The following is a 27,012-nucleotide window of genomic DNA, read 5'->3' as shown; positions in this document are numbered from 1 at the left end:
AAGCCGTCCTGTCCCCAAATTTTAACCCAGATTAAAAGACCCACAACGTCCCACGTGCGTCATAGCTTGGTATCCTCTTTCGCGCAATGCGTACACTTACAGTGATTTTCTGTTCGGGTTTTAAATGTCGGACTGCTATATCTGGCCGCGTTCAGTGTCACGCGAATTCTGTAGTTTTGAATCGCACAAACATGACGCCCAGCGCTTTTGACCACAGTCACATTGACCAGTTTTGCGGCTTTAAGACAGCTATAGCAGTTAAAAGAGCATTTACTCTTTTAAAATACAATAAAATAAACACTTTCTCTGAAAATATACCCCCCGACCAAATATATACAACAAGCGCACCCCGTCAAGGGACTTTGGATGTTTTTAGGCAACGCTGAAATCTAGAAACACACTTAAAATAAAATCGTTTAGCCTTAGGCTACTGCACTATAACAAGTCAGCCATACTTTTGTACTGCTTAACGGCTTTGGCGCATACTAAATCAACACTTTTTAATTTCCTCCTAATTAAAACACAGATTTAAACCTTTCATGACTTGCCTTTTTATATCGTGTTTATTAATCATTTTCTATTATGTGAAACGCCCGAGGTCTATCAACCCTAAAACATTTTACCGTTAGCTTTTGTAAAGTACAGTAGGCTACGCTCAAGCTCAAGAACTGAGAAAAAGTTTGAAAATTGATTAACGGTGTGGAACCGACACGTTAGAGAAACACACCTGGAGTTAACGATAAATTGCTCATTTGACAGCAACAAGTGGTCCAGGGACTTGGTTTCAGATAATGAACTCCTGGCCTTGTGATGGTACTAGAGCTAATAGATTGCCAAAAGAGCAATTGCTGCATTTTTCTCAACTTGTTTTCTAGATTCAGCGTGGCCAACGGTGAATCTGAGGAATTCCTGAAAGTACCGTGCGGCACCCTTGGCCACGGTAAGGGACACTTTACGTATCATTTATGTTTAGTTTTGTGCTGAAACGGCAAATTTTGCATCTCGTCTGCTTTCACAATATTCTAGTGAACTGATCAGGGCTGCGGAGTCGGTTAAAAATAACCCGAGTCCGACTCCGGCCAAAAAAATAAACCCGAGTCCCGAGTCCGACCCCGGTCAAATGTGCGATTTTGTCGAGTCCCAAATCCGGCCCGAACTCTACAGCCTGTATTTCACCAATTTACGTAACTAAAATAACGTGGATATTCAGCAATCCACTTATAGGGTTGTCGTATATTTCATTCACTCACAATACATGGTTGGAAAATATTTCGCCATATAATATTCCACCTTTACAATTTCCATTTGGCGGCCATATCAATTTTAAAATTCGGTACTGCGCATGCGCATGTCGGACTCGGGACTCCGGCAGTTTTACAAGGTCTTACTCGAGTCACGGGTCCCGAGTCCGACTCCAGCAAAAACAAACCGACTCCTCGAGTCCCGAGTCCGACTCCGACTCCGCAGCCCTGGAACTGATCCTTCTACTTTTTTTCGTGTGAGCAAGTTTGTCAATTAAAAGTACTTTCGAGTACGTTGTACTAAGCTTAGGATATAGGCTACCGTCACTTTCCAGTAGAATTTTTAACTACATTACACTGAGTGGTTCTGTTATGAATGCCTAAGTCAGCGATATATTTTATTCAAAAACAAATCTCATTAAATCACACTTTGTGCAATACATGTTTTACTGACCTTCACTTGGGTTTGTCAACAATGCCTAATATATGAGAGTCCAAGCAAACCCTTTCGAGCCCCAAAACATGAGTAATCGCTACAGACCGAACTCAATGTGGTTAAGCGATATTTTTCGCGCTTTGCTCGAGTAACTTAACGATTTAGGAACAGACAAATGAAGGCACATCGACGCGTTTTCGTCGACTGTACGTATAGCCGTATTATGTTAATCGCCGAACATGACGTTTTTTCAGAATGCTGCACCCAATTCTCAATAACAATATAAGTGTTGAAAATATCGTGTTATGACCTTAAAACGTTGAGGGCCTTCGATTCAGCTATCCGGACTACAAAGCCAATTATCCACCACAGTACGATTTACGCAACAAGATCCTCATTTAACACCTGAGTAAAAGCAAAAGTTCACTGTATAATTTGTTAGGAAGTCTGTGAAACACTAAGTTAAAACGCAGGAAGTTTCATAAAAACCAACATATACATACCGACGATTGACAGGAGGTGGTTACAACTTCAGTAACTTTCAAAGAATGTGTCACAAAGACTATTTATACCAACGTAATGCAACGCTTTGCCCTATATTGCAATAATGAGCTTTTTAATTGGCTGCATTGAATTCAAAGTGTCCAGGAATTAATATAACTGATTTTAGATAAACTTAAAAATTCCATGTCAAGAGTTTGTATACTGCTGGTTTCCTTACAGAACCACCAACTCAGTACAATTAAGCGATAAAGTTCTTGTGTTTTCTCGAAACAATTGTAGCTTTTGGAAATAACAAACGTTATTGGAAACGTTGTTTTCTTATTTGCTCCCTATAGTTCAACTCTGGGTAGCCGTAGCATGTTAATTGTGAATCCATTGTCTGTTAACTCAGAAAACGTACGTTTTGCACAACATATCGTGTATCCTATATGTTTTAACAAGGGGGCACTGACCACCGCACTACATGATTCAATCGAAACTGCCTTGACTATTTAACGTGCATATTATCTGCTTGCGCAATTTCATTTACATTTGAAAAATAAGCTGTACTGCACTCAACGAATATAGCTCACAGCGCAGCACAACACGCTTGTTAAGTAAAGCACGCAGACGACATAGTTTAGTGTTTCTGGCAAAATTTTATATATGGCAAATACGAATACGTGGGCTATTTTGGCCACTAAACTCTAAGGCAACACGAAAAGAAAGGGGGGCAATCGGAGTATAAGAGAATCCTCATTTAGAAAAAAAAACTACATTTAGACCGGCTGTTACAATAAAAAAAAAAAAAATTCTTTTTCAGTAGTTAGAATAACGAAGCTTTATCCACAGCAGTGCCATTTGCATAGAAAATGGTTGAGAGAACGTTTGGATCTCTAAATCAGTTCAAAGTTTGCAAAGCTCTTTCTCGAGACCCTCATTTAACTTTCAGTAAAGCATCTCAACCAAGTGTTTAGCATTGTATACTTTATTAGGACGACAAAACACTGAATTAAAAAGCAGCAATTCGCTATAAAATCAATCGCTACATATGGACGATCAAACAAAGGGCGGTTACATGTTTATTCCTCTACGTCTACGAAGAATGTCCCACAAAGATGATTTGGACCAACGTAATGGAAAACTAAATATTTTATATCATTTAGCTGCAATGAATGCGTCCAAAAATCAAGATGGCCACCATAGTTCTTAGTCGCCGAACATCAAAAAAGCTTTCTAAACTTAAGAGATTGTGTATTGCTAGACACTTTATAGGCCCGTGCGGGCTACACCTTTTGAACATAAAGACATGGATTGGAAGAGTGAAGGCAATAAAAAGACAAAAAATAGAGGTTTGCTTTGCAAAATTTGTTCGTGGAAATGCTTTCATAAGACCAAAAGCATAAGCGCGCCTGTTTTTCTAAAAGATATTAAACAGTGAACAGTCGAACATAGCGTTTAGTTCTTGCTGGAAATTTTTAAAGACATGCTGTTTAAAAAGTGAATCGCAACTTTCGCAAGTACCCAGGGTAGTTTGCTTGTGAGATTTTATTTATCTACGGATGAGTATAAATTAAGGCACACGTTGAGAATGATGTTTATTTGAGATTTTTTAACGTGTATATGGCGCTTAATGACGAATTTCTAAAAAAATAAATTGGGACACTGTTCGATTTAAAAATCGTCACCTTATTCAAAATATAAACAAAGAGAATTAGAAAAATAAAAACTTTTTTATTGAAAAATAATTATGAATGATTCGACATGTTTGCTTTAGAATATTCGCAATCCAAAACTTGGATGAAATGCTTGAACCCTCGCCCTTGTGATAACGATCAATGCTGTTTATACTACAAACAAAATTAGTTTTTCACCGTGACAATTACTCTGGTTAATTGTTAGTGCAATTGCGGAATTAGTGTTTAAAGTTTTTACCCCTGATGTTCTTACATCATACAGGTCCTGATAAGGCTATAGGATGGCGCTCTTGGCGATGGCTCATTCTGTGCGTGATATAAAAAACACAAAGTTTATTGCAAAAGTGTACAAAGAACACACAGTTATAGGTAAGGCAGTGAAATAATGATCAACCACCGCTATTGCATATGTAAAAAAATATAATTATTGGTGAATTAAATTTATGTATTAATTTAAAAATTCGTGGATTGCTTTATTCTAAATACGGGAATTAATTTAGAAACGTTAAATTTGACATGTTGGAAGAATATATGAAACACTTCTGGAAAGTCGGTAGGGTAAGGGTGTTACAAAATTGACCAAACCTTATAAGTAGCATGTGAAATGGCGTTAGCTATTCATCTCAGTTGCAATACCGTTTTAAATTGCTCAGGAAAATGTAAAACTTATTGGTAATTATCGCTGTTTAAATTTTTCAAAAAATTAAAGGTGATTTTCTTTAAACCTGAAGCGTACCACAGCAGAAAAAGCTAAGAAGGCAAACTATTCGAAGAAAATTGCATTGGAAGTGTTGGCATTCAAGGACATAGACCCAACTCTACAGCGCAAAAAAACACAAAAAAGGGTGTTTTTCAAGGTTTTTTTTGCGGCGACCCTAATAAGCTTTAGTGAACCAATTTAGTTACTGAGAAGTTTAGGCAAACACGGCATAAAACATTAGCATCAGACAGTTTGGCTTCTATTTATACAATCCATTACAGCGTATTGCTCTCGCAAGTTTCCCAATTACTGAGAAATTTGTTCAGAACCAATCTCAATAAAACTAACCATGAAAAACTACTGCAGTCGGCGACCACCCAAATGGTTGAAACATTTTTTTAAGAAACACTGGTTTACACTTGGTCACTCACAGCAAAGGTTTGAACGCTTTGTAGACAAACTGACGAACACAGCGACATACAAATAAGTCAAAAGAACAAAATAGGTAAAAAACGCGACGCAGGACAACATACAATAAAAACTTGCATTTAAACACTTAAACAAGGCTAAGGCAGTTACCCTGGATAAAAACAAGGGTGGCACATGGCTAGGGGTTTCCGGTAATATCGGTTTGTAGCCGATACCCGATGTCAAGTGGTAACATCGATACTCATCCGATACTTGGGTGGTATTGCTGACGATTGGATACAAATTAATTTAATAATTTCAGTCATGGTTTGCGATTCAACTAAGCGTTTTAAACTGTAAAGGGTATTTGTAAAAAAAATAACGTCAAGTAAGTTTCTCAGCGCTAAAACAATTTTTCGGTGGACAAACCGGAAACATTACGTTCGCACGTTTCAATTTGACCAATTGTCCATAATTGCTTAGAGTAATAAAGTATTTTGGTATAGGGTTGCAGTACTTATTGTCCAAAACATTGGTTTTAGAATATAACCCCAAGCAACGGACATACCTAAACAGGTTTGCGATAAAACTATCACCGGCCGAGCGAACGGCCGACGACAAGTAACAGAAAGCTGGACATGAGGTAAAACGAGCCGGGAAAGAATCGCCTGGCATTTGCCGATGCTTGCGCGGGACCATTGTTACCTGTTGTGCCTTGCTGGGACGAAGGGTCACCATCGTCTCCGTAATGCCAGCCCATTGACTTTTGAACGGCCAGCTTCCACTTCTTGTAGTGAGAGCGGGTTTCTGCGAGAAAATTTAAGAAAATAAAGTTTGCGAAAGTTTCATGCGTTTCTTTTAGATGAAGAATGTGATAAAATGCTAGCAGGTCGACAAACAAATCGCAACCTTTATACAGATTTTGTATAATGCTATATCGGGATATGCGATAATATCGGATCGGAGCCGATACCCGATACCAAGTGGCAGTATCAGTATTCGTCCGATACTAGGCTGATATCAATGCTGATCGAATATCACAAATTTAAGCCGTGGTTTGTGGTCCGCAGCGATATCTACATTGAAAGTAATTTACCGAACAATAGATAAACTATTGAACGTGGCTGAATTTTATAACACTCACACAAATTTGGGCCTAATAACCTAGAAAAAAAATCTTTGAACATTTTAATTTCAGTTATTTTGCTTATTTGAGAATAGTAATGACGTCATTTGATATCAGATCAGATCGCGATACTATTTGCGCTAATGTTATCTTTACATTTTTTTTAAGTTTAAATAGTATTTGTGTTACAGTTTGTTACGTCGTTTATTCACCGAATAGTTTTATTCAGTGACATATTACAATGTACACTGTACAGGCTACACAATTTTTGGTTTCTACTAAAATAAAGTTGTTAAACATAATCCTTTATTTTGACCTATAAAGAACGAGATCAACCTGTTGCTGGGTTTTATGAGGTTTGAACATGTGATGTCAAAACTATTGGGTAAGTTCACCTAGCTTTATTTCAACGTTCGTAGAATCGCTCATTTTGAGGTCTACAAATTTATATCAAACGCTATTTAGGTCAGTTTTTACGAACAAATTCAGCCTAAATTAATAGAATGTTATTGTTGTAAGGTAACACTTTTAATAAAATATTGCTGTAGGTTAAAACTTGATAAAACATTATTGTTGTAAGGCGTACAGATAACTAAACAGAAAAGAAAAAAACTGGGCCATCAATTCTCCACAACATAACCAAAACACGGCGTACAACAAAAAATTCAGGGTACAAACACGAAACGAACCTTCTTCCGCCTTGGTTGGCTCGAAGCTTTGGAAGGTGACGGAGGTGAGGTCTTCAGGTTTTAGGCTCCACACACCAGCTGCCTTACCGGCGGCCATCGCGGCACCCAGGGCGGTAGACTCAGGCATTGAGGGCTTTACTAAAAAACGATAAAAACGTTTTAGGCCGTTGATGGTACAGAAGACTTGACATTCATTTGCACAATGTGCACGTCTAACTTTTTTTCGAAATGTGCACAAATATTTACGACTAAAAGTGTACTCACATTTTAGGCGTACACAAACAAGGCAATTAACGATAATTGTAACAGCAGCCTTTAGCAGGGAATTTTACACACTGTTCTGTTTCGATTTGCTCCATCCAGGGTTAAAAAAATATATTTCTGGGAAATTTTTAAAGTTGATAAAACTTTTTGCAAGTTCTTATGTCTTTAGGGAATAACTTGACTTTTTAAGTCGCTGTTTTTATCTAAACTTGACGTAGGTTTTATTTTTGGCCAAATGGCTAAAGTAAAGTAAAGTAAATTTGCGCGTTCACTTTTATTTACTTTAGTCATTTGGCCAAATGTGTTTGGAACTGTAAAATCCTATTATGCAAATGACTTACTTAGTCTTGATTTGCAATAGTAATGACTTGATCGGGACATGGCCATTTACGAACACGGACTTTAATTGTATGTTTTGCAATACTGATTTTGCACGTCGCAGATCCTTAAACGATTGAGTTTCCTAATGGCCATATTTCAAAAAAATCCTTCAAATCACATTGCTTACACACTGTACAGGCGAGAATGTCGGCTTGTAGTTGCATTAGTAACTCGTTATTGGTCATCCCGCCGTCCACTTGCAACGTGGAGGACTGTGATTGGTCGCCGCCCTCGCCTACGTCACACGCGTCCTGCCGCATTGCTTCGATGATCTAAAATATGTTGAGATTTTGTTTACCCTTCGGACTTAAAAATGTAAAATGCAATATCGGACTTTAGACACTTCAACTATAACTTTTTCGCAGAAATAAAAGACGGATAACACCTTACAATCCTAAAAAATCATATTTACTGTAATGATTTTGTAAAGATATTTTTGCAATTGCACTTTCTGTGTTTATGTATTTAGTTGAATTCGACTGTAAAACAATAAAATTCAGGCATTCAACTTGTATGCTCTACATAATCATTATTCACAGCAGTATTAACTACCAACAAATTTCGAACAAAAGCCATAGCACGATTGCCATTTAGGCAGGAGTAATATTCAAACAAAACATGCATGTCAAATAAAGCAGAAGCTGCCAAACTTCTGAAATTAATAGAATTTCAAGTCAATTTGCCTTAGAGCTTTTATATTAACACAAGCGACAGAGAAATTATGAATCAACCAAAAAAACCTTGTTTTTTTAAAATTAGTATGGAGTTCAGAGCAACTTCAAGCCATCCAAGAAAAACATACCTCTCTGGTTTGGAAGCAAACGGCCTCCAGGGCGGCATAGGCGATGTGTGCCTTGGTACTCCACTGGGTCAGGCCACACAGGGTCCCCCGGGCGTCCGTCCGCCAGTAGGGGGCGTACAGACCCGAAAAGGCGGGAACGAACACTACGTCACCTGAGCCCTGGACCGTACGTGCCAGCTCCTCTGCGGAAAAGGTTGCGTTAGTTAGAGATGTTCGATGCTTGACATTGTGGTCCGATACTGATACCCAATGTTTTACATAAGAAGTATGGCGGTCAGATCCGATACCAATGACGTCATTATTATGCTCCAACAAACAACATATATAAAATTAAAATGTTCAATATTTTTTAAAGCTTATTGGGTCAAATTTTGCTTTAGTATTAAGACTTTTAGTTACCTTCGTTCAATTTAGTTGCCTCGAGAACCGATACCACCACTTGGAATCATGTATCGTCCTCGATACTATATTATCGGACATATCTAGTGCCAATGTTTGGGCACAAAATAACTGGAGAAATCTATCCGAGTCGAAGGATAGGATATTAACAATACTCACAGGGTATGGATGTAAGTCACTATCCACAATATGCACATGTTATATTTATTGACATATTTAAACAACAGTTAGCCGCCAAGTGTGCTTTTGTCGTATCTAACTATTATTTTTTATTATTATATATTATTAACTAAAACTTTGCGTAACGTTTTTTAAAATATTTATTATACACAAATCGATAAAAGACATTAAGAGACAATTGAGCACTTTGTGGCAACCATCTATTTTGTGTACTCGTTCTGCCTCCATTATGTTTTGTCATACGATGGTCGTCAGCAGAATGGCTCAAAAGAAGTGGAAGTAGACCATTCCTACCTATTTCTGCGCTTTCCTTGATAATTCCGAGGTTGTCACGGAGCCACCTCACAAGTCCACCAGCAACCGCGATCGAACCCTGCGTCGAAATTCGACAACACGAATTAGAAACAGAAAGCCATCGCAGACTTAACGAATCTGTCGATCATTATGATACAAGCAAGGCGGGTTAGAAAAACAATTAGCCTGCAGTGAAGTTTGCTCACGGCCACACATCGCACAAATCAGAAAATTGCAAATAGAGCGCCAGCCTTTGCTTGAGATAATAAATTGTTCGAATAATTCGAAAACTAATTTAGTTTGACAGAAAGGACTGGTGATTTGTCACTTAAGATCGGTAAAACATTTTAAAATAGGTCAATAAATGGTTACCTTGGTCAAGCCGTGCAACCAAAAAATTTTGCATTTAACATTCAATAAAGGCGATTACACAAAACAAAGTAGAACAACACAGAAGAAAAAATGCGAACCTCGAGCGCGTAGAAAGTTGGTTCGTCCTTCCCCAGCTTATAAGCAACGGTGGTGAGCAATCCGTGCTTGGATTGGATCGGACGCTTCCCTGTGTTCTGCAGCAGAAAGCAGCCGGTGCCTGCGTCACACAAATAAAGTGTATAGTTAAGCAAAACAGATGAGGTACTCAAACTGGGTGCCTTGAGCAAAACATCAGAATTTCTTAAACTGGGCGTCGCGACGACCTGGTGTATCGTTTTAAATTTCCAAGGGAGTCACATTGTGAATTTGCTTTGTAGCGAAACTCTCTTTCGGATATTATAATACACTGGCATTCGCATTCGAACTTATAATCACGCAAAACAATACAGCAACTAAATGTGATTTTCTAAAACAACCAAATTGGCTTTGGAGAAAATTCAGTAAAACTTAGTAAAGCTTGGTCCGTCGCAACTCGCAAGTCAAACAAACTTTTCCAAAGGTGTCAAGAGATAAAACCTGTGCGAAAACCTTAATGTTGCAATCGCCTGTCATAGAAAATCTGCTGACGATGTTAACAATCGGCTCCCAAAGTAAAAAATATCAGCTGGCAAAAACAACAGAAAAGAACGCCAACTACGTTGAAGCTTGAAATTCGACCAAGCGTAATGACAAGCCAACGCGATTTGTGCAAATCAGCACTTTGGGACCAAGGGAACGCACCGTAAGTGTTTTTGGCGTCTCCCGGCTTGAAGCAAGTGTGACCAACCAGGGCAGCGTGCTGGTCTCCGAGGCACTGCGCGAGAAAGTATATTTAAAAAATAAATATATATTATTAGGTTTATCGTCTGAAAAAAGGATGGCCTGAATTTCTGAAAAATGGCGCTATATATCTATCTGTATGTTTTTTATTTAGGTTATTTCGGTAAGAATATATTTTAATTTTAGTAACTAAGAACATATGTCCATGCTAATCTAGAAAACTCCTAACTTAAATGGGCCGGCCTTGAGCCAAACCAGTAGCTTTTCGGTTTGCGCTTTATTTTTATTCTCGTCGGTCTTGTATTTTGTTTATTGCGTAATAAAAGTATTAAAAAAAGTAATAATAAAATATTCTACAATTGCAAAAACAAACCCAATTCAAATCTAGGGTGGTTTTGACATAAGTTTCATTTGTCAAAAATCCTATAATTTACAATAAATTTCTACTGTTATTGTTCCCCAATGGTTTTGGTGGATTTAGTTCACACAAATTTGACAAAAGTAAAATCAAGAACCATATTACAATACATGTTATAATTCAGCTATATAGTCCAATATAAATGTTGCAACGTTATTCAAATGAAAAACGTTTTACTAATTTGCTGTAAATTTTGTTGCATGGCTAACAAGTATGCAAGCTGTTCATTCCGCCAAGCAATTGCAGTAACTGTATTATTTTGTTATATATATATATATTATATAAATAACGATTTTAACAGTGTGGGTTAGAGAAATGGTATATATAAACAAGAATTTGTAGATATAAAAAACAAATTTAACAGTGTGGTTTATAGAAATGGTATATATAAACAACAATTTGTATATATAAATAACAATTTTAAAAGTGTGGTTTATAGAAATGGTATATACAAACAACAATTTTGTATATATGTGTGGTTTATAGAAAGGTTTGTACTGGTTACTGAAGGTAACAAGTTACAGTCGTTCAAACTTACCCCGCATAACGAAACGCCCTTCAACACTCCTGTGCACTACAAAACAAAAAAACAATTTAAACCGTTAAAAATCGTTACGTAAATGTTAATGGCGACTGTTTTTTTTTTCATTTTGTGTTTTTTTATTATGTTTTGCGAATTTTTCGCATAAAAACCAAGTTTAGTCAAATGACTTTTCGGCAAAAAGCATGAAGTCTAATCATTTTACCAATGTATCCCATTAAAAAAAATCAAAAAAACACCGAATATTCAGCGTTCGAATCAGCTAAATAAATTTGCCATTTTTGTATGTTATTATTATTTTTTTTGCTGTATAATCAAATTATATGCGTATAAAATTAAAAAATAGGTAATCAATTTTTTAGGTAAAAATATATTTAAATTGTATTTTGTTTCTCTTTATGGACAATGAAAAGATGGTATAAGCCTGTGTTATTTACTTTCTTGGTTTGGTTTTCCTTGTATAAATGGAACACTCAGTTCATTTCAGTCCATGAGATACGCCTGGCCTGGTTTAGTGCTAAACCGCGCCAGCGTCGGGAACTTTATTGTCGTTGACTGCGAGAAATTTAATCAGATGCATTTATGACGTTTGGTTCGATCGCATGCAATCAAATAATGAAATTTACAGGCCTAAGGCTACGTCTTAAACTGTTAAGCTTCATGATTTTTGCAGTAAGTAATAAACCGGTTTTACATCCTCAAAAAAGTGATGCTTTTACGGAGGCATGAGGCATAAATCTAATGAACGTAATTTCATAACCTATATTAGGAGCCACATTTTTCAATATTAAGCATTTTTTTAATAAGCATTAATGTGCACTTTAATAGCCTGTAGTGAATTTGAAATCACGACATCTCATAATGGATAATGTTCTGCCGACTAAGTTATGTCGGTTAGTATTTAAGCGCATTGAGAACTAACCATGGCACCTTCCCTGTTTTATCCTGTTCTTGTGCACAAGTTAATTAAAGGAAATTCACAGCAACGTATCAGACTTCATAATGGCTAGGTCAGAGTTGGACGCATGTCTGTTGTGCACTGACATAAAATCTGATCCAAAACATCACAGAAACTAAAATAGCAATCAACCCATAGCCAAAGCCTACGACCGGCATTAGCCGCCGTGTCTCACCATACGAAACATTTACTTTTAAGCAGACCAACAGCAATTTTACTCAAACACAACTATACCCATCTCTACACGACTGAAATTATTAATCAAACCTTACCATATCTCCGTAATGCTCGGCGCTGCTGCGGACCTCAGGCAACACGGAGGCAGGTACTCCGAAAAATTCGAGCAGCTCCGAGTCCCAGCGCTGAGTCCGGATGTTGAAGAGCATCGTCCTTGATGCGTTGGTGATGTCGGTCACGTGTTTTCCGCCTCCGCTGGCTCCTCCCGTCAGGTTCTGGTGAGGAAAAAGACTTTGTCAGTTATTGCGTTGGACTTACACACCTATTGCAAATCAAATCTACCCTAGCATAGGAAGAAACACACACATACTATCATATATGTACTATATTACAACAACTGTGATATAGCACTTTCCCTTCTCCAGTCGCTTTTTACCCAACGATAACAGCTTACGTATCATAGTACTTATAGTACTCTGGAAGCCATCTCACACTAACTGAATGTGTCGATCAGTGATGCAAGTAAGGCCAGGCTAGAAAAACAACTAACGTGCAGTGAGGTTTGAACTCACGACCGCCATTCCTCCGATCATCCTGGGATCATCGCAAACGATTCTGCCAGGTTCGGAGGAGAGCGAGTAGAGAATAAACAATGCCGGCATGGCAAGAGGTCGTGAGTTCAAATCTCACTGCATGCTTGTTGTTTTTCAAGTCTTTGCTTGCCTAAATTTCATAACAATGAATCGAGCATCTGTTTGACTCAATCAGCAATTGAGTGATGAGCGTGGTACATCAGATTCAATATATTGCATGACGTTATAAAACACTTTTCAGGAGGGAAAATAGTTATACTGATATTATATAAAGACAAATAGGTAACCAAGGTTACTCTAGATCTAAACATGCTTTACCTAAAGATAAAATGCCATTTTTACATGAATTAAATTACTATCTGCCTTTTGTCTTGAGGAAAGATGTAGCTTAGCTTTATTTTACTGTTTGAATCAAAAAATCTTACCAATTATAAAAAAAAATTGGCATAATGGTAGAAATTGCAATTTTTATAGTAAACTGAAAATAATTACCAATAAGCTTCATTTCAAGACATTCTTATTACTTACTATTTGGACAGAGTCCTTGTGTGATATTTATCAGCGATTTATAAATGAACATTATACATTAAATAAGTCAACTTAAGAACATTAAAAGCGATTTCCTGCTTTAATTACCCAAAGCAGCCAGGAATCGACTGTTCCAAATAGCGCTGTTCCTTCGTCGAATGCCTTTTGGACATTTGCTTGGTTGTCAAGCAACCATCTCAACTTGACAGCAGAGAAGTAAGTGCTAATCGGGAGGCCACATGATTTCTGAAAAAAATGTAAGAGAAATAGCCATGTTAGTTTAAGATTTCACGCAATTTTTTTTAAGTTGTGACAATATCTTTGCTTGAGGTATTGAGAATATAATTTTAAACTTTAAGAAGTTGTTATAGCAGCCCAATGGCATAAGAGACCTAACTGCATGTTTTATTCGAAAAAAAAACAAAAAACAATAATAAAAGATTTTTAATTGTTAAACATGAAATATTTAACTAAAACCAAAAATAATAAAAAAACATACAACAATAAAATATTAAAGTCACCTTCCAATAATCCTGTGAGTGATTTGGCGTCTTTGAAATCAAATGGTTAACGGTTGACTGTGTCCGACTGTCACACCAAACTAAAAGGAATCATATAAATTACACATTTACCAATCAACAAATTTAGAAAAACCCACTGTTAATTTTGTCAGTTTTACTATTTAGTATTAAAAATACTTTATGGATGCCAAATTTGGGGTGTTTAGGTTGTCCGAGCACACCGAGCAGAAACTTGGCGTACTTAACTCCCGTCAAAAAGTATTGATAAATATTCCTGTTTTTTTCTAATTCTTAGTGAATTAAGGGCATATATTTGTAACAAAATACCAAACCTACTAGCGTACATTATTTGTGGCATTAAATAGGAGTTACTGACCGATAGCGTTATGCAATGGTTGTCCTGTGGCTTTGTCCCAAACTACAGTTGTCTCTCTTTGATTTGTTATCCCAATTGCTGAAAGTAAATCAATTTAACATAATCGCTTTTTTTAACTTCGTTCAATATATAAAAAAATGTACCTTTTATGCATTTCAGAGATATGTTCATCTTTCCCAGATTTTCTGTTGTCTTTTCAATACACTCGTGAACAGACCGAAGTATTTCCATTGGGTCTTCTTCAACCCATCTAAATAAAAAAAATTAAAACTTCAAAGAAACAATGCCATCAATAACAGTGCTTGTCAGGAATCTAAGAAAAGGCTTGCACTAGTATATATTTGAACAGTCAAACAAAAATTTAAAGAAAACCTTTATCTAAAAAAATTTTAACATTTATTATTATTTTTTTTTTAAAGAAAACTTTTACTTAATTTAACCTTGGCAATGCTGGGTTGAAATTAAACTGGTAAATATTTTATTTAACCTGGGCAACACTAAGTATTTTGTAAAGTTAAAAATAAAAGGTAACAAACCCTTCATGTGGAAAAAGCTGTGTAATCTCCACTTGATGGTAGCAAAGAAGCTCAGCAGACTTTGCATCAAACACCTTTGAATACATGTAAACAGTTGAATTTTCAGGAAACATGCTTAGGTCAAGCAAAACTAAAGCAATAGAATTCAAAGACTGATACGTGCCCTTGTTACACACTATTAATCTGGCAATGATACTAAACTTGCTTGTTTTTTGTTAAGTTTCAAAACACAATGGCCAATGAAAAAGTATGACCAAGCAAAACATTGAAATTTAAACTTGAACTACTCACCAAAAATCTGGTGCTGCTTGTACCTTGATCAACAGCCCCAACCAGATTTAAATTCTCCTCCATTGCACAAATTGACAAATACTTTGAACTCTAACCACTTTTATTTTCTAGCTCCTAACATTGTATGAAAATACAGAAATATAGACAACTAAAAGTAGCATTTAGGTAAAAAAAATTGTTGTTATTTTACAAGACAACACTTTCAACTTTATGTATATTGTCAGACTTGTATCATGGACAACAGTCCAATCTAGTCATACTTTCGGTGTGTCCAAGAAGAAGTAGTCTTCAATCTACTCATAACTTATGTAAAAGTTCTATTCATTTTGAATTTGTAATCTACATATATACGCAGAAATGTTTAAGAACAAAAGGAGTTTTTGTACAACAGATTATATAAATCAAATAGAAGTTTAGAATAAAAAAATGTAATAGAGTAATGGTTAACCATGGTAGGAGTGACAACAAAGAATTTTAACAGCTCAATAAAAATAGGTACAAAGAAAAATAATAAGTGATTTCAAATGAATTCTATTTCGATTCTCTAATTTTAAGCACAAAAATGTCACACAGCTTTTGAACATATGTTTTGCTGGTAAAATCTTGTGTTGTTGTTCCAACTGGTAATGTACAATTCACAAGAGCAATGCAATGACTAGGATTTTCCTGGAACAGTAAAACCCATGATGATATATTCATACGTAGCTGAAAATATCAAAGAGTTTGGTAAATGTAACAATGTTGATGACCAACTTAAATAATTACTGACCAATAAGAAGAGTGGTGATAACAAACGAAAAATATAAGGCATAAAATACCCAACACTAACATTAGAAATTCCTGATCGTCACTTCCAGGCATTTACAATAGAAAAGAAAAGTTAGCACCACATTCAAGACCATCTGCAACCAGCAACCAATGTTAAACTTTGAGGATAAAAATTATCCTTCATTTGTTGAAGTAACTTGGGGTGAGGTGCTGTCCGCCGCCAAGGTTTCAGCTGCACCCTGTGCCACCAAGTGTCCATAACTTGGGGGTGGAAGTGTACCACTGGGCATCTGGTTAAGGGGGACCAGCATAAATGGCTGCATTTGTGGTTGCTTGTTTGGACCAACCAACTGTTGACCATAAACGATTTGGTGCCCTTGCATTTGTGCAAGATTCGGATGGTTAGGAAAAGCAGAAAACTGTGGCAGTGCTTGATTCTGAAAACCGTAAAACTGGTTGGGAATTTGATAAGTGGCAGGTTTTTGATCAAACTCAAGATAGGCTGGTGATTTTTGACAGCAGGCTAGGCAGCTCGAATAGACAGTTGAGAGCACCAAGAGTACAAGTTCGATTAAACCAAACAGCAGGCTCGTGCTGATAAGAATAATCGCTGCGTATCCGGAGGTCTTACTTCTCATTTCAGCAGGGCTCTTAACCTCTTGCACCAAAGCAGCTGTTTGAATAACAACTTGAAACAAACCAAAGGGAATGGCGGTGGCTGTGATGGTCATAAGAGTGATCGTATTGCACAGGGTGTTCAGTACAGCCGCCCTCACTGCAAAACTGCCGCTTATGATAAAAATAATGCCGCACCAAATTCCAGTTCCAAAATATGAGAAATAAAACGGACAGTAATCATAATGGTGTTGACTGTTGCAATAGGCCGAGATGTCACGTCTCAAGTCGTTAATAATCAAACCGATACCCGCCAAAAGTGACAGGACACCAAAAATAAGTTGAACGATTCCAAATCCAATAATCTTTTTAGTTGCAAGCCGTCTTCTTGGATCGTTTGCATTATAGGTTTCTGCAATTATTGGCTCTTGATCAGAATCAGTCATTTTTAGAGTTAAATTTACTTGTTGAAATATAAATTAGATAAAGGTCTATTTGAGGTCCACAAAATAATTAAAATACAGTTTTCATCAAAAATAACAGATTAACGAGTAAAAAAACACTATATATCAATCAGAGTAAAACAATCTGGGATTTTCTGAGGATATGTTACAAATAGGCAAATAAAACATTATCTATATAAAAATTGACCAATAATACATTGGTAGAATAAGAACTGTAAACCTTTAGAACACACTGGGTTAACTTAATTTTACAGCCTCACAAATTGTACCCATTTATAAAATATTAAATCCAATTTGTTTACCAAAGCCTATAATTAAACTACAGTTAAGTCTTTATTTGTTTAGTATGGTGCACTTATATTTTTTTATGTTGTACACAGGTCTATTTTTATGCTGTTTGTTGACAGGGTGACTAAACAACATTGTTTCATAATCATTAAAATATTTAAATTTCATGAAAATTTTGTAAAGGAAGTATAAATTGGTTGAGGGTAGCAGTAGCATTACAGCTAGGGCTACCCTACATCTTCTTTTAAGACGTTGTTTCTCTTTTCCAAAGAAAAATATATGGTCCTACCGCGGACACTGAAAAAGCCCAAATGTCTTTCCTTTTGTATATTGTGCTTTTCGCTTATCTTTTTAACAAAATTATATTTTTATGTGCCTTTTTGAAATCAAACTTAGTTAAGTTGAATACTTTTTTCAGAGAGTTTTAATTATTTTATTATCAATTTTTCATATTGAATAATTTAAAAGAAACACAAAATATTTATTGCAACAAAAATGTCTTTTAGGGTGTCACTTTTGCTTAATATGCTTAGAATCAGACTAAAAAAATTGATTTCTTAAGTAATATTAATTTCTGCCACTGTGCTGCTTAGAATTGTGCATGTGACCAACATAAAGTGCAGTATTTGTGATCAAAATGCTATTCTACTAGCTACTCCATTCAGCTCTTGTGTAGTTGTGTGTACTGAGATTTAATTGTCAATATTCAACCCAGGTTGGAAAGTAAGTAAGACTCTATTTTTAGCCGCGCAAATTTTACAAATAACGTTATTATAACGCGCAAATTCAGGCGAAAATGTTATCACAGTCGCTCAATTTCAGGCTGCAAAATCATCTCCCCTGCCCAAAGTCCAAAGTTTTCAATCTGGTATTCAACGAGCAACATCAACTAAGTGAAGTGACTCTAGAAAATGTCTACAATTCAAAAGGTATGGACAGGTATTTTTAGCGACCTGTTTTTCTAGATTAATATAAATACAAGAGTGTGTAAGACTTTGGCTAGCGTCGGTCCGCACTGCAAGGGCCAACAATAGCGCCATCTAAAAAGTATGGCAGATATTGACGAGATCTTGTGTAAGAAAGGCCAAAAAAAATTGGGGTGACCGTTTGCAACTAAGATCAAAATTGCACTACGCTACTAAAACGTATGGGAAAATGGGTGCAGGTATAGTTTGTTAAAAAAATTGTGGTTGAACTTTTCATACTTCCATGCTGGATTATAGCTTAATAGTGAAAGTGCAGCAGTCGCGACCCATTCTGCATTTCATGGCATTTCGCACCAGATATTGTGTGAGCAGAACCAAATTTTGGGCGCTCTTTTACTTATGTACGTGAAAATTAATAAAAAAAAAACTTTCTTCAAATGCAGCATACCACAACGCATATTGTTTGGGTTAGGGTTAGCGTTTGGTTGAGGGTGGGTCAATTACAAGTAATATAATATTATGTTTATTATTAATAATAACTTGACCCACCCTCAACCAAACGCTAAGCCGCACCCTAACCCAAACAATATGTGTTGTGGTATGCAGCATTTAAATAAAAAAAAAATTTTATTAATTTTTACGTACAACAGTGAAAGAGCGCCAAATCTTTTTTACACACCTTGGGTTAAAAATCCTACCAAATTTTAGCTTTTTTAAATTAAAGTGTGCAATATACCAATTCAGGTAAGCGCCCAAATTTTTTTATGAACAAAATCTGGTGTGCACCTGCCACCATTATAGACTGGATTGGAACTGCAGGTTCAGCACAATGTACAAAAAGGTTTTGTTCAAATTAAATATATGTAACATTGGAGTAGCCTCGAAAAAAATCAATTTCATTTGCATTAGAATTGAAAAATTTAAAACATTTTGATTTGTTGTAATGTTTTTTTTTTTCAAACAAAACCAAAACAACGTCTTTACAAGCAAAATCATAAACCAGAATCATCGATTGAGTTTAATTCCTAATTTTTTTGACATGAGTAATTATAAACAAACTTTAGAAGTTAAACGTTTTATAAATAAAGTGAACTATTACGAACCTCCTAATTTATTGAACCGTGACAATCCAATAGTTCACAGGTTACTACTTTATGTTACATCCAGGGAGTTAATCTTTTTTGTCATAACATTTTAAGTCTGACAAAAAATGAGTATACTTAAAGACATTTAAAACAGGGAACCGAACCGGAACTTTATAAACCGGTTCTAAATTTTTCTTAACCGTAACCGAACCTGAAACGCTTTATGTAAGATTTTAAGGAGCCGAACCGGAAATGAACCGAATATTTTGAAAGAACCTGAACCTTAACCGAACCCGAACCTGTATACAAAAACGGTTCACCACATCATTACGTCACAACTTGTATTTTGCAGAGTGAAGCTATGTCATTTTCGAAATGTTATACAACAAATGAATATTAATTAAATAAAACGTTAATTTTTTATTTTTCAGATATTTCAATAATCAGCTGCTTGTTTTTTAATACGTCACGTAACTTAAATTTAATCCGAGTTGCAATTAAATATTATTCTTTACAATTATTGACCCACATTTTGTATCCAAACCGGAACTTTATAAACCGGTTTTGAAAATAAATTTAGTCGAACCGGAGCTGAACCGGAACTTTTAAATTGCTCCAAACCGAAACTGAGCCGGATTCCAAAACAATCGTTGAAACCGAACCGAACCTGAACCGGAATAATCAAGCGGTTCGACTCCCTAATTTTAAAATGTAAAATGCAAAACTGCTACTGGGACATTAACCAGAAACTAAATCGGTGGTCGTTGTTGTTATATTATAACAGAACAGGGCTTGGCGCTGGTCCCACCACGATTCTAGACTCTAGCGCCTTTTTTAAAAAAGTGATAGGATTCTTGGACCAACGTTAAGTCCCGAAAAACATTTCTCGTTCGTTCTCGGCGTCTGCTTCTTTGGGCAAGTAGTGTCTGGATACCGTACCTACTTGGAGTTTCTGTAACTTGCAGGCTCATTGTTTAGTTTGTTATGGCGGTGAAATTATTCTTTAAAGTGCTATTCATATCACAACTAGCCTCGGCCACGACACAATATATTTTTATGAATGCAGCAGTGATTATTCTGCGCTGGTTGTCATTTTTTCATAGAATGCTAACATTCAAACGTTTATTGACAAATTTGCTTTTCGCTGATTGGATTTGAGGTATCTGGTTACTTATAGCAACGTACGAAGCTAGAATTGTTCAGAAGTTTGTGTCCCGTTTTTGTTGTTTTTGCTATATTTTAGTGCATTTAAAAGAAATCGTGATGGAATTACGTCGTGGACACGGTGAAGTCGGATCGGAATTCAACCGACACGATTTAAACTTAACCAGCACCGGAAGAGGCCATTACTACTCAAAAGGATATTATTTTCCTCCGTCGAATTTTCGAGTAAGTGCAAAATGTTTTACTGGATAACGCTCTATATAAGATTGGAAATGAAATATTTTTTTTCTGAATACTGATTTTGAACCTCACATATTTATGGGTTGCAAACCGTGGGGACTTGCTTAGCAATAAAAGTTTAATTCATAAAATATATAGATATTAACTATTAAATAACTGAATTAAAAATTAAACAACTTATTTCCAATATTCATTACCAAAAAACTCAGTTTAAAAATAATTTAACAGCTAATTTACCAATACACTTGTACAATCTATTTCAAGGGCTTCAACCAAAATTTAAGTTGTAACTTTATTATCTGACAAGTTGTACAACTGATATAAAAAATAGGAAACATATATACAAAATTTCAATTTTCAAAGGTAATATGCACAGATTTTTTCATTATGCATTGTTGCGATACAAATAAAATACCGCTGTATGTTTCCAAACTTTAAAGTCATTTTATATTTGCATGTACAACCCAGAACCTCTTGTTTGATATTTGGTCCTTTTATAAATACTAACATTAATACTAAATAAAATTTTCTCCGATTTCTAATTTTATTTGTTTAATTGTAAACCAAATGGCCCACACATTTTTATTTTTTATTCTGCAGAGAACAATCAATGACGACTTGCCACCGCCACTCACTGTTCAAGACCAGGTTACACCCAATGATCAGGTCATAAATCATTATGACACTACAAGTGGAAGCCAACACAACTACAAGCATATGGGTGGGGTGTTGGCCCATCCCTCATACAAGAAGGCCCCTGGGTCCTGGAAGGTTCACTACATTAAGGACAACACTGAGAAGGTATAGGTACTTCAAACAACAGAGTGGTCGTTCAAAACCACTTTCCTGCAATATTTCTACGTTTTTTAAAGTTTGTGAAAAGTGCAATTTAAGTTTTATGCCAATAAATTTGATTTTGTTTTATCATAGCTCATATGTTTAAATTGGTTCAATAATTTTGTTTGTTGGTACTTCCTACCTAAATATTTTTGAGACCCAATTACTTCATTAACACTTATTTGGTCTATTTAACTACAAATAATATCAATAAATTCCACCAATTAGCATTAATGAAATAACTGCAGATATATGCATTTCAAGAATGCCAGGAAAATGATAACTAACAGGAAATAACTGCAGTCTGCAGAGTATGTATTTTCAAGAGTTCCAAGAAAAAATAGTTAACAGGAAGTACTCAGTGTGATTGGATATCAGAATTAGTAAACAAAGGCAGTGATGACATCATAATCTAATTATTTGCTAACCCAAATTTACAAAGTCATGTCAGAAAGTTTAGATCAAAAGTTTATAGATACAGTGAAAGATGTTAACAAAGAGATCAAGACATCCACGTCATTTACAGGTGTGTTGGCTTCTTAGATTACACTGAATTGCTACAGGTATCATTTCTCGATTCAAAGCTTTAAAGTTTTGTAATACTGACAGAAAGAAACAGGCAATGTAGCAAAAACAGAAAGCAAAGATTATATAAGTAAAGATGCATACATTTATAGTCATATAAATAAAATTATATAATAAATTGAATAATATAAAAGTTCTCATAAAGTTTCTAAGATTGTGCTTGTGTGAGAATCCCTGTAGATTGCATGTAAAACAGCAAGACCTATACATGAAACTCTATTTTAATGTATATTTATTAAACTGATTAAAGTAGGCAGCCTATTTTAGTTTTGTTTTTCAGTCAAGTAAAATTGCAAGGTTATTGAGTTTGACATAAGGTAAAGTTGCGTAATTCACAAGTCTTTGTAACCTATTTACAACTAATTGTGTACTCTTTACAAATTTGCACCTGGAAACAACCAAAATGAATATTTCGAAACAAAACTGTTTTTTTTTCAGTTAAAAGTAAGAGAATGGAGGACACCTCTAACGATGGGATATCAGTCGTCTGAAATGAAGGCGAAATACAATGGATCCGCCGGTCTCTCACTGGACACAAACTACAAATCAGGGCCGCAACCCTTTGTCTTGTCACAACACCATAAAAAGGGTCCCTCCCAAAAAATTATTGCAAGCACTCAAAATAAAGCGATGTCTGCAAAGCCCTTTTTTATACGCGACAAAGGAACACTTAACCTTAATGATGTTTACTTAAGCTCATCTCAAAAGGCGTTCAGGTCATATAAAAGGTGAGGATATGTTTATTTTACCATATTAGGGATTGCTATGACTACTTTATAAATCCATGCTATATTCTTTGAATATAGGAAATACAGTGCATTATGTAACATGAAATATGGTAAAACTTTTGACTCTAAAACAAATAGTTTATATACTACCGGTATTTTTTTTTTTTTTTCAATCAAATTTACTACCTATTGTTATACATTGAATCAGTGGCTCTCAAACTGAAGTCTGTAATGTAATTAAAATATAACAGCTTGTGTACAATAAATAGTTTGTATGAATACTGATTTTGAAAAAAAAAATTACTGTTGTGTGATTTGTTTATTAATTTATTGGTTTTACATGGGCTGCTATTAATTTGAGCAATAGAGTACGCCAGATAAAACAGATTAAAAAACGCTGCATTAAATAAACACCTGGAATATATGTAAAACTAAAACAACCAAACTACAACCTTCCATTTCAGAGATGAATTGCTTGATTACCCAAAGAAAGACGCTTCCACTTATTGGGAATGTGAAGAATACCCTAAAGCATGGGGCCATGGTTCGAAACAAAATCCACTTCCGAAAGATTCTGTGCCCAGGGAACGTCACCCCTTGCGAGACCCTACTTGGTTTCCATCGGCAACCAAGATACCCCGCTTACCCAGGCCAATGGTCCCTGTGCCACATAATGGTAATGATAGCAAACTACATTTTATTTGAACTATGATGTAACTACTAGGCTAGTGGTTCTAAACTTGGATAAGTTTGGAAGTTTCAAGGGGTCCGCACTTATTGTTTGACAGCTTGTGTACAGCAATTAGTATGTAAGAGTAGTAATTTAATTGTTAGAGTAATTGGTTTACCGTGATCTGTTTTACCTTTCCTTATTTTAAAGTTTATGGGGTCCTGTATAATTCTAAGGAACCAAAAGGGTGCCAGGTGAATAAAACTGAGAACCGTCATACTAGTTCAGTGCTTCTCAACCTATGGGTCGCGACCCAAAATTGGCTCTCTGTTTGATTTGGTTGGGTCGCCGACCGCAGTAGTTCATATGTTTATACTAATTGAGATTGGTTCTGAGCAAAATTTTTCGATTAAGAAAATTAAGGAAGCGATACAAATATTGTCTTAGAACAGGGGTCGGCAACCTACGGCCGGGCCGGATCCGGCCTGCCGATGTAATTCATCCGGCCCGCCGCCTCTTTGACAAACTATAGACACGAGTCCAATTCAAATACTTTTTGAGCATTTTAACTTGGTAAGTGCGAAAATTTTTCGCGCTTCGCGCGTAGGATCTTTTTTACTGCGTCCGGTTTGTTTACGTTTAGACGCTGTTTTTTTAAAAAGATCAGTGCTTCTTTACCGTTGCGCCGTGGAAGGTTGCTAAGTGCGTCGCGGAAAAACGGAAAACGTATTAAAAAAATCGGACTAATATTTTATAACATTATCTTGTTTTTTATTTTTAGGAATGTAATAAAAACTTGCAAGAAATTTAAAAGAAATGTCGGTATAGCAAAAAAAATCGCGCTCGCTTCGCTCGCCAGGTGTGCCTTGACTTACAAAACTTAAGAAATACTGAGCTTGATTAACTCTCGCGTTACCTCAAAGTAGTTTCATTACACTTTTTATTAGTAGGCTATGGATGACGCCGCGTGAACTCGAATTTTAAACCAAACAAACGCTTTTTGTTCACGCATTGTGCCAATACTTTATTGCCTGCTTAAATATAATTAAACACGTTTTTTTCCAAAAAAGATGCAAGACCCGCCTTAATCACGATTGTTCTAACATTTTAATAGCACAATTCTTAGTTGCATTTTGTGCGGCCCGCAGAAAACTTTCTGATTTTGGTTTTGCCCCGCGACTATAAAAAGGTTGCCGACCCCTGTCTTAGAATAATTATTAAAATTTGAAATTCTTTATGCTAATGCCTATTTTTTGTTCGCTTACAAGAAGCTAGTTTTTATTTCGCTTACAATAACAAACAATTGGGTCGCCAAAGTTCAGTCGTCATACTTACGCTTAATATTTGGGTCGCCGCGAAAAAAGTTTGAGAAGCACTGTACTAGTTGGTAAACTTGAAATTAATTAGGTATTTAAAAATCATAAAAATTGGCTGCTAGATGTATAATCTGTTTTTTATGTAAGCCGAAACAAAGGGCACAGAAAAAATGTAAGTCTGTTTTTGTTTTAGGGTTGACTACCTTGGTTACTGAATCATACAAGAAACCATCTGATGTTAAAGTGAAGGAAATATTTTCGTGTCCAATTGATTCACCCTGGGTTATTGCCAAGCCAGGATCAAAAGAGATTATGACCATCCCGAAAATGTACAAGACAGAGTATATGACGTATGGAGGTGGCAGACCTGTCACTGTCACATAACGTTATTAAACTGAGATGATTCCTGCTTTTATTTCTTATTACTACAATTGCGTTGTGATCTAATCGTTTAAAATGTTTTTTATTGACTCAAGTTAAAATATATATTGATAGCAGATAAGATATGCTGCCTCTAAAATGCACATAGTAAATAAAGACTTTTTTTGCCTTTATTGTAATTATTTTTTGTTTTTAAATATCGAACCACAATTTAGCTAATTAGTCTAATTAATGATTTCGTCACTTATTCTGTGTTTTCGTCCAATAAAATAAAATGTTGCACTTAGTTTTGCAATTACCCCTTTCCAGTACACTAAGTATTAGGGTTAACTGGAAAACAATTAAAGTGAGTGTTTATTTATAACAACAAAACTATGTTTTAACCCGCGTTTTACAAACAATTAATAGTCAGATTACAATTAGATCTTTCGGACAAACAAGTAGTCCTAGACTTGGAGTTAATCGCTGAAGCTACACAGCACAAAATAAATAAAAATATAGGCTTATATAGCGGGACGATAAAACCAAGCAAGAAATATACGAGCGTTAGATATTTAACAATGTCAGGAGCGACATTATTTGGAGAGCGTGGTAATCCTTTGTTGTTTATTCCAAGAAATCGATTGACTGAGTCGTTACACGGAGTTTACCATACAGTTCTTTTCTAGGATTCCCAATCATGCTTTATGTTAAAAATGCTTACAAGTTTCTCCTATGAGGCGGGAAATAACTGCAAAATCAACTGCATGGTACTCGAGAGAGTTAAAAAATAACTGCATGGTACTCTAAAGATAGGTTTGACAAAAAAACTCTTGTGACGTAGTAAGTGTATACCGGCAGTGATGTCACAAAACGGTGATGTCATCTACATTTTAATACCCTTGTAAAGTATTAAAAATCGCAATTCATCTAACGCTAACGCCAGACGCATGTATCGCACCACCGGTACCGTAAGATCATGACGTCATCAGAACTAACCTTAGTGTAACGTCACATCCATGACTTGCCAGAAGTCTACGTTTCCGCCCGGTTGTTGTTGCAAGTTTCTCCCGTTAAACCGAATGCGACTTCGCCCTGGATGAAAATCTTCAGCAAGTGGGGGTGTTAGGAGCGTTTTGTGACGCTAATTAATATTTTTATTTTGGGTTAACTTGACCTTCATGAGCTGACAGTCAAGAGGAGCTGTCGCCCACGATTTTTTGGCGTGCTTTGGTATTTTTGAAAAAGTAGACATAGTAGAATTTTAAAAAACATTGTATCCGTTAGCAAACTGCCCCCTTCAAATAAGTAAAGTTATAGTAAAAAGCTTAAAATTTTCGGCCCATCTTTTTGACTAGCAGAAACAATTCAAGGAAAAGTTTTGGGGTATGTATTTGTTTATCAAAGGAGCTTTTTAGAGGGCGGGGTTGTTAAGACTGAACCAAATGATTTTTGCATAGTCTTTATAAAACAAATCATAACAGAAAATGTATCCCTTGGCTAACTACCCAATCTGCATTTGTAAGTCAAAGGTGAAAGCAGGAAATTTTTTGACCCATATCTGTTTTGCTTGCAGAAACAAGTCAAGGGAAAGTACACCCTAAAACCAACAGATCAAAGTGTAATATATAATATTACGAAAATTAACCTCGTAAACGTAAATAAACCTATTAATAATAACCCAATTACTTTGCCTAACCACCCTTAAAAAATAACCCTGACAAATTATATAACAA

At 35.7% G+C, this 27,012-nt stretch overlaps 3 protein-coding genes across 3 annotated transcripts; 1 reads left to right on the top strand and 2 right to left on the bottom strand.

Annotated features, from left to right (window-relative positions):
- Positions 1-4,118: 4,118 nt before the first annotated feature.
- Positions 4,119-15,514, bottom strand: LOC146167067 (glycerol kinase-like). Its single transcript, XM_083390865.1, has 16 exons — positions 15,231-15,514; positions 14,940-15,013; positions 14,547-14,653; positions 14,404-14,481; positions 14,028-14,107; positions 13,615-13,752; positions 12,481-12,660; positions 11,248-11,283; positions 10,253-10,325; positions 9,571-9,689; positions 9,101-9,179; positions 8,228-8,409; positions 7,553-7,697; positions 6,781-6,918; positions 5,671-5,772; positions 4,119-4,163 (listed from the first exon to the last, which is right to left on the bottom strand). The coding sequence occupies exons 1-16, from the start codon at positions 15,291-15,293 to the stop codon at positions 4,159-4,161; spliced, it is 1,599 nt and encodes a 532-aa protein (XP_083246991.1). The 5' UTR covers positions 15,294-15,514; the 3' UTR covers positions 4,119-4,158.
- A 25-nt stretch (positions 15,515-15,539) lies between these two features.
- On the bottom strand, positions 15,540-17,110 carry LOC146167066 (uncharacterized). Its single transcript, XM_083390864.1, has one exon. It carries the CDS (start codon positions 17,057-17,059, stop codon positions 16,172-16,174), a length of 888 nt encoding a protein of 295 aa, XP_083246990.1. The 5' UTR covers positions 17,060-17,110; the 3' UTR covers positions 15,540-16,171.
- Positions 17,111-20,564: 3,454 nt separating this feature from the next.
- LOC146167065 (stabilizer of axonemal microtubules 3-like) lies at positions 20,565-25,577 on the top strand. Its single transcript, XM_083390863.1, has 5 exons — positions 20,565-20,765; positions 21,381-21,581; positions 22,641-22,930; positions 23,395-23,606; positions 25,110-25,577. Exons 1-5 carry the CDS (start codon positions 20,640-20,642, stop codon positions 25,298-25,300), a joined length of 1,020 nt encoding a protein of 339 aa, XP_083246989.1. The 5' UTR covers positions 20,565-20,639; the 3' UTR covers positions 25,301-25,577.
- The last annotated feature ends 1,435 nt before the right edge of the window (positions 25,578-27,012 follow it).

The sequence above is a fragment of the Ascidiella aspersa genome, chromosome 1 (genome assembly GCF_963924565.1).
Source record: "Ascidiella aspersa chromosome 1, kaAscAspe10.2, whole genome shotgun sequence".
NCBI classification, from domain to species: Eukaryota; Metazoa; Chordata; class Ascidiacea; order Phlebobranchia; family Ascidiidae; genus Ascidiella; species Ascidiella aspersa.
Note: the sequence above shows the minus strand (reverse complement) of the source record. Positions and strands in the feature narration are given on the sequence as shown.

What these genes read in the sequence shown, in the direction of transcription:
- LOC146167066 (XM_083390864.1), bottom strand. Translation starts at nt 17,059, where the DNA reads ATGACTGATTCTGATCAAGAGCCAATAATTGCAGAAACCTATAATGCA.
- LOC146167065 (XM_083390863.1), top strand. Translation starts at nt 20,640, where the DNA reads ATGGAATTACGTCGTGGACACGGTGAAGTCGGATCGGAATTCAACCGA. An exon ending in TTCCTCCGTCGAATTTTCGA is followed by an intron (nt 20,766 to 21,380) that starts GTAAGTGCAAAA and finishes TTTATTCTGCAG; the next exon opens with AGAACAATCAATGACGACTT. An exon ending in GGTCCCTGTGCCACATAATG is followed by an intron (nt 23,607 to 25,109) that starts GTAATGATAGCA and finishes TTTTTGTTTTAG; the next exon opens with GGTTGACTACCTTGGTTACT.
- LOC146167067 (XM_083390865.1), bottom strand. Translation starts at nt 15,293, where the DNA reads ATGGAGGAGAATTTAAATCTGGTTGGGGCTGTTGATCAAGGTACAAGC. An exon ending in TCGATTCCTGGCTGCTTTGG is followed by an intron (nt 12,661 to 13,614) that starts GTAATTAAAGCA and finishes TTTCCTCACCAG; the next exon opens with AACCTGACGGGAGGAGCCAG. An exon ending in CAAGGAAAGCGCAGAAATAG is followed by an intron (nt 8,410 to 9,100) that starts GTAGGAATGGTC and finishes CCTTTTCCGCAG; the next exon opens with AGGAGCTGGCACGTACGGTC.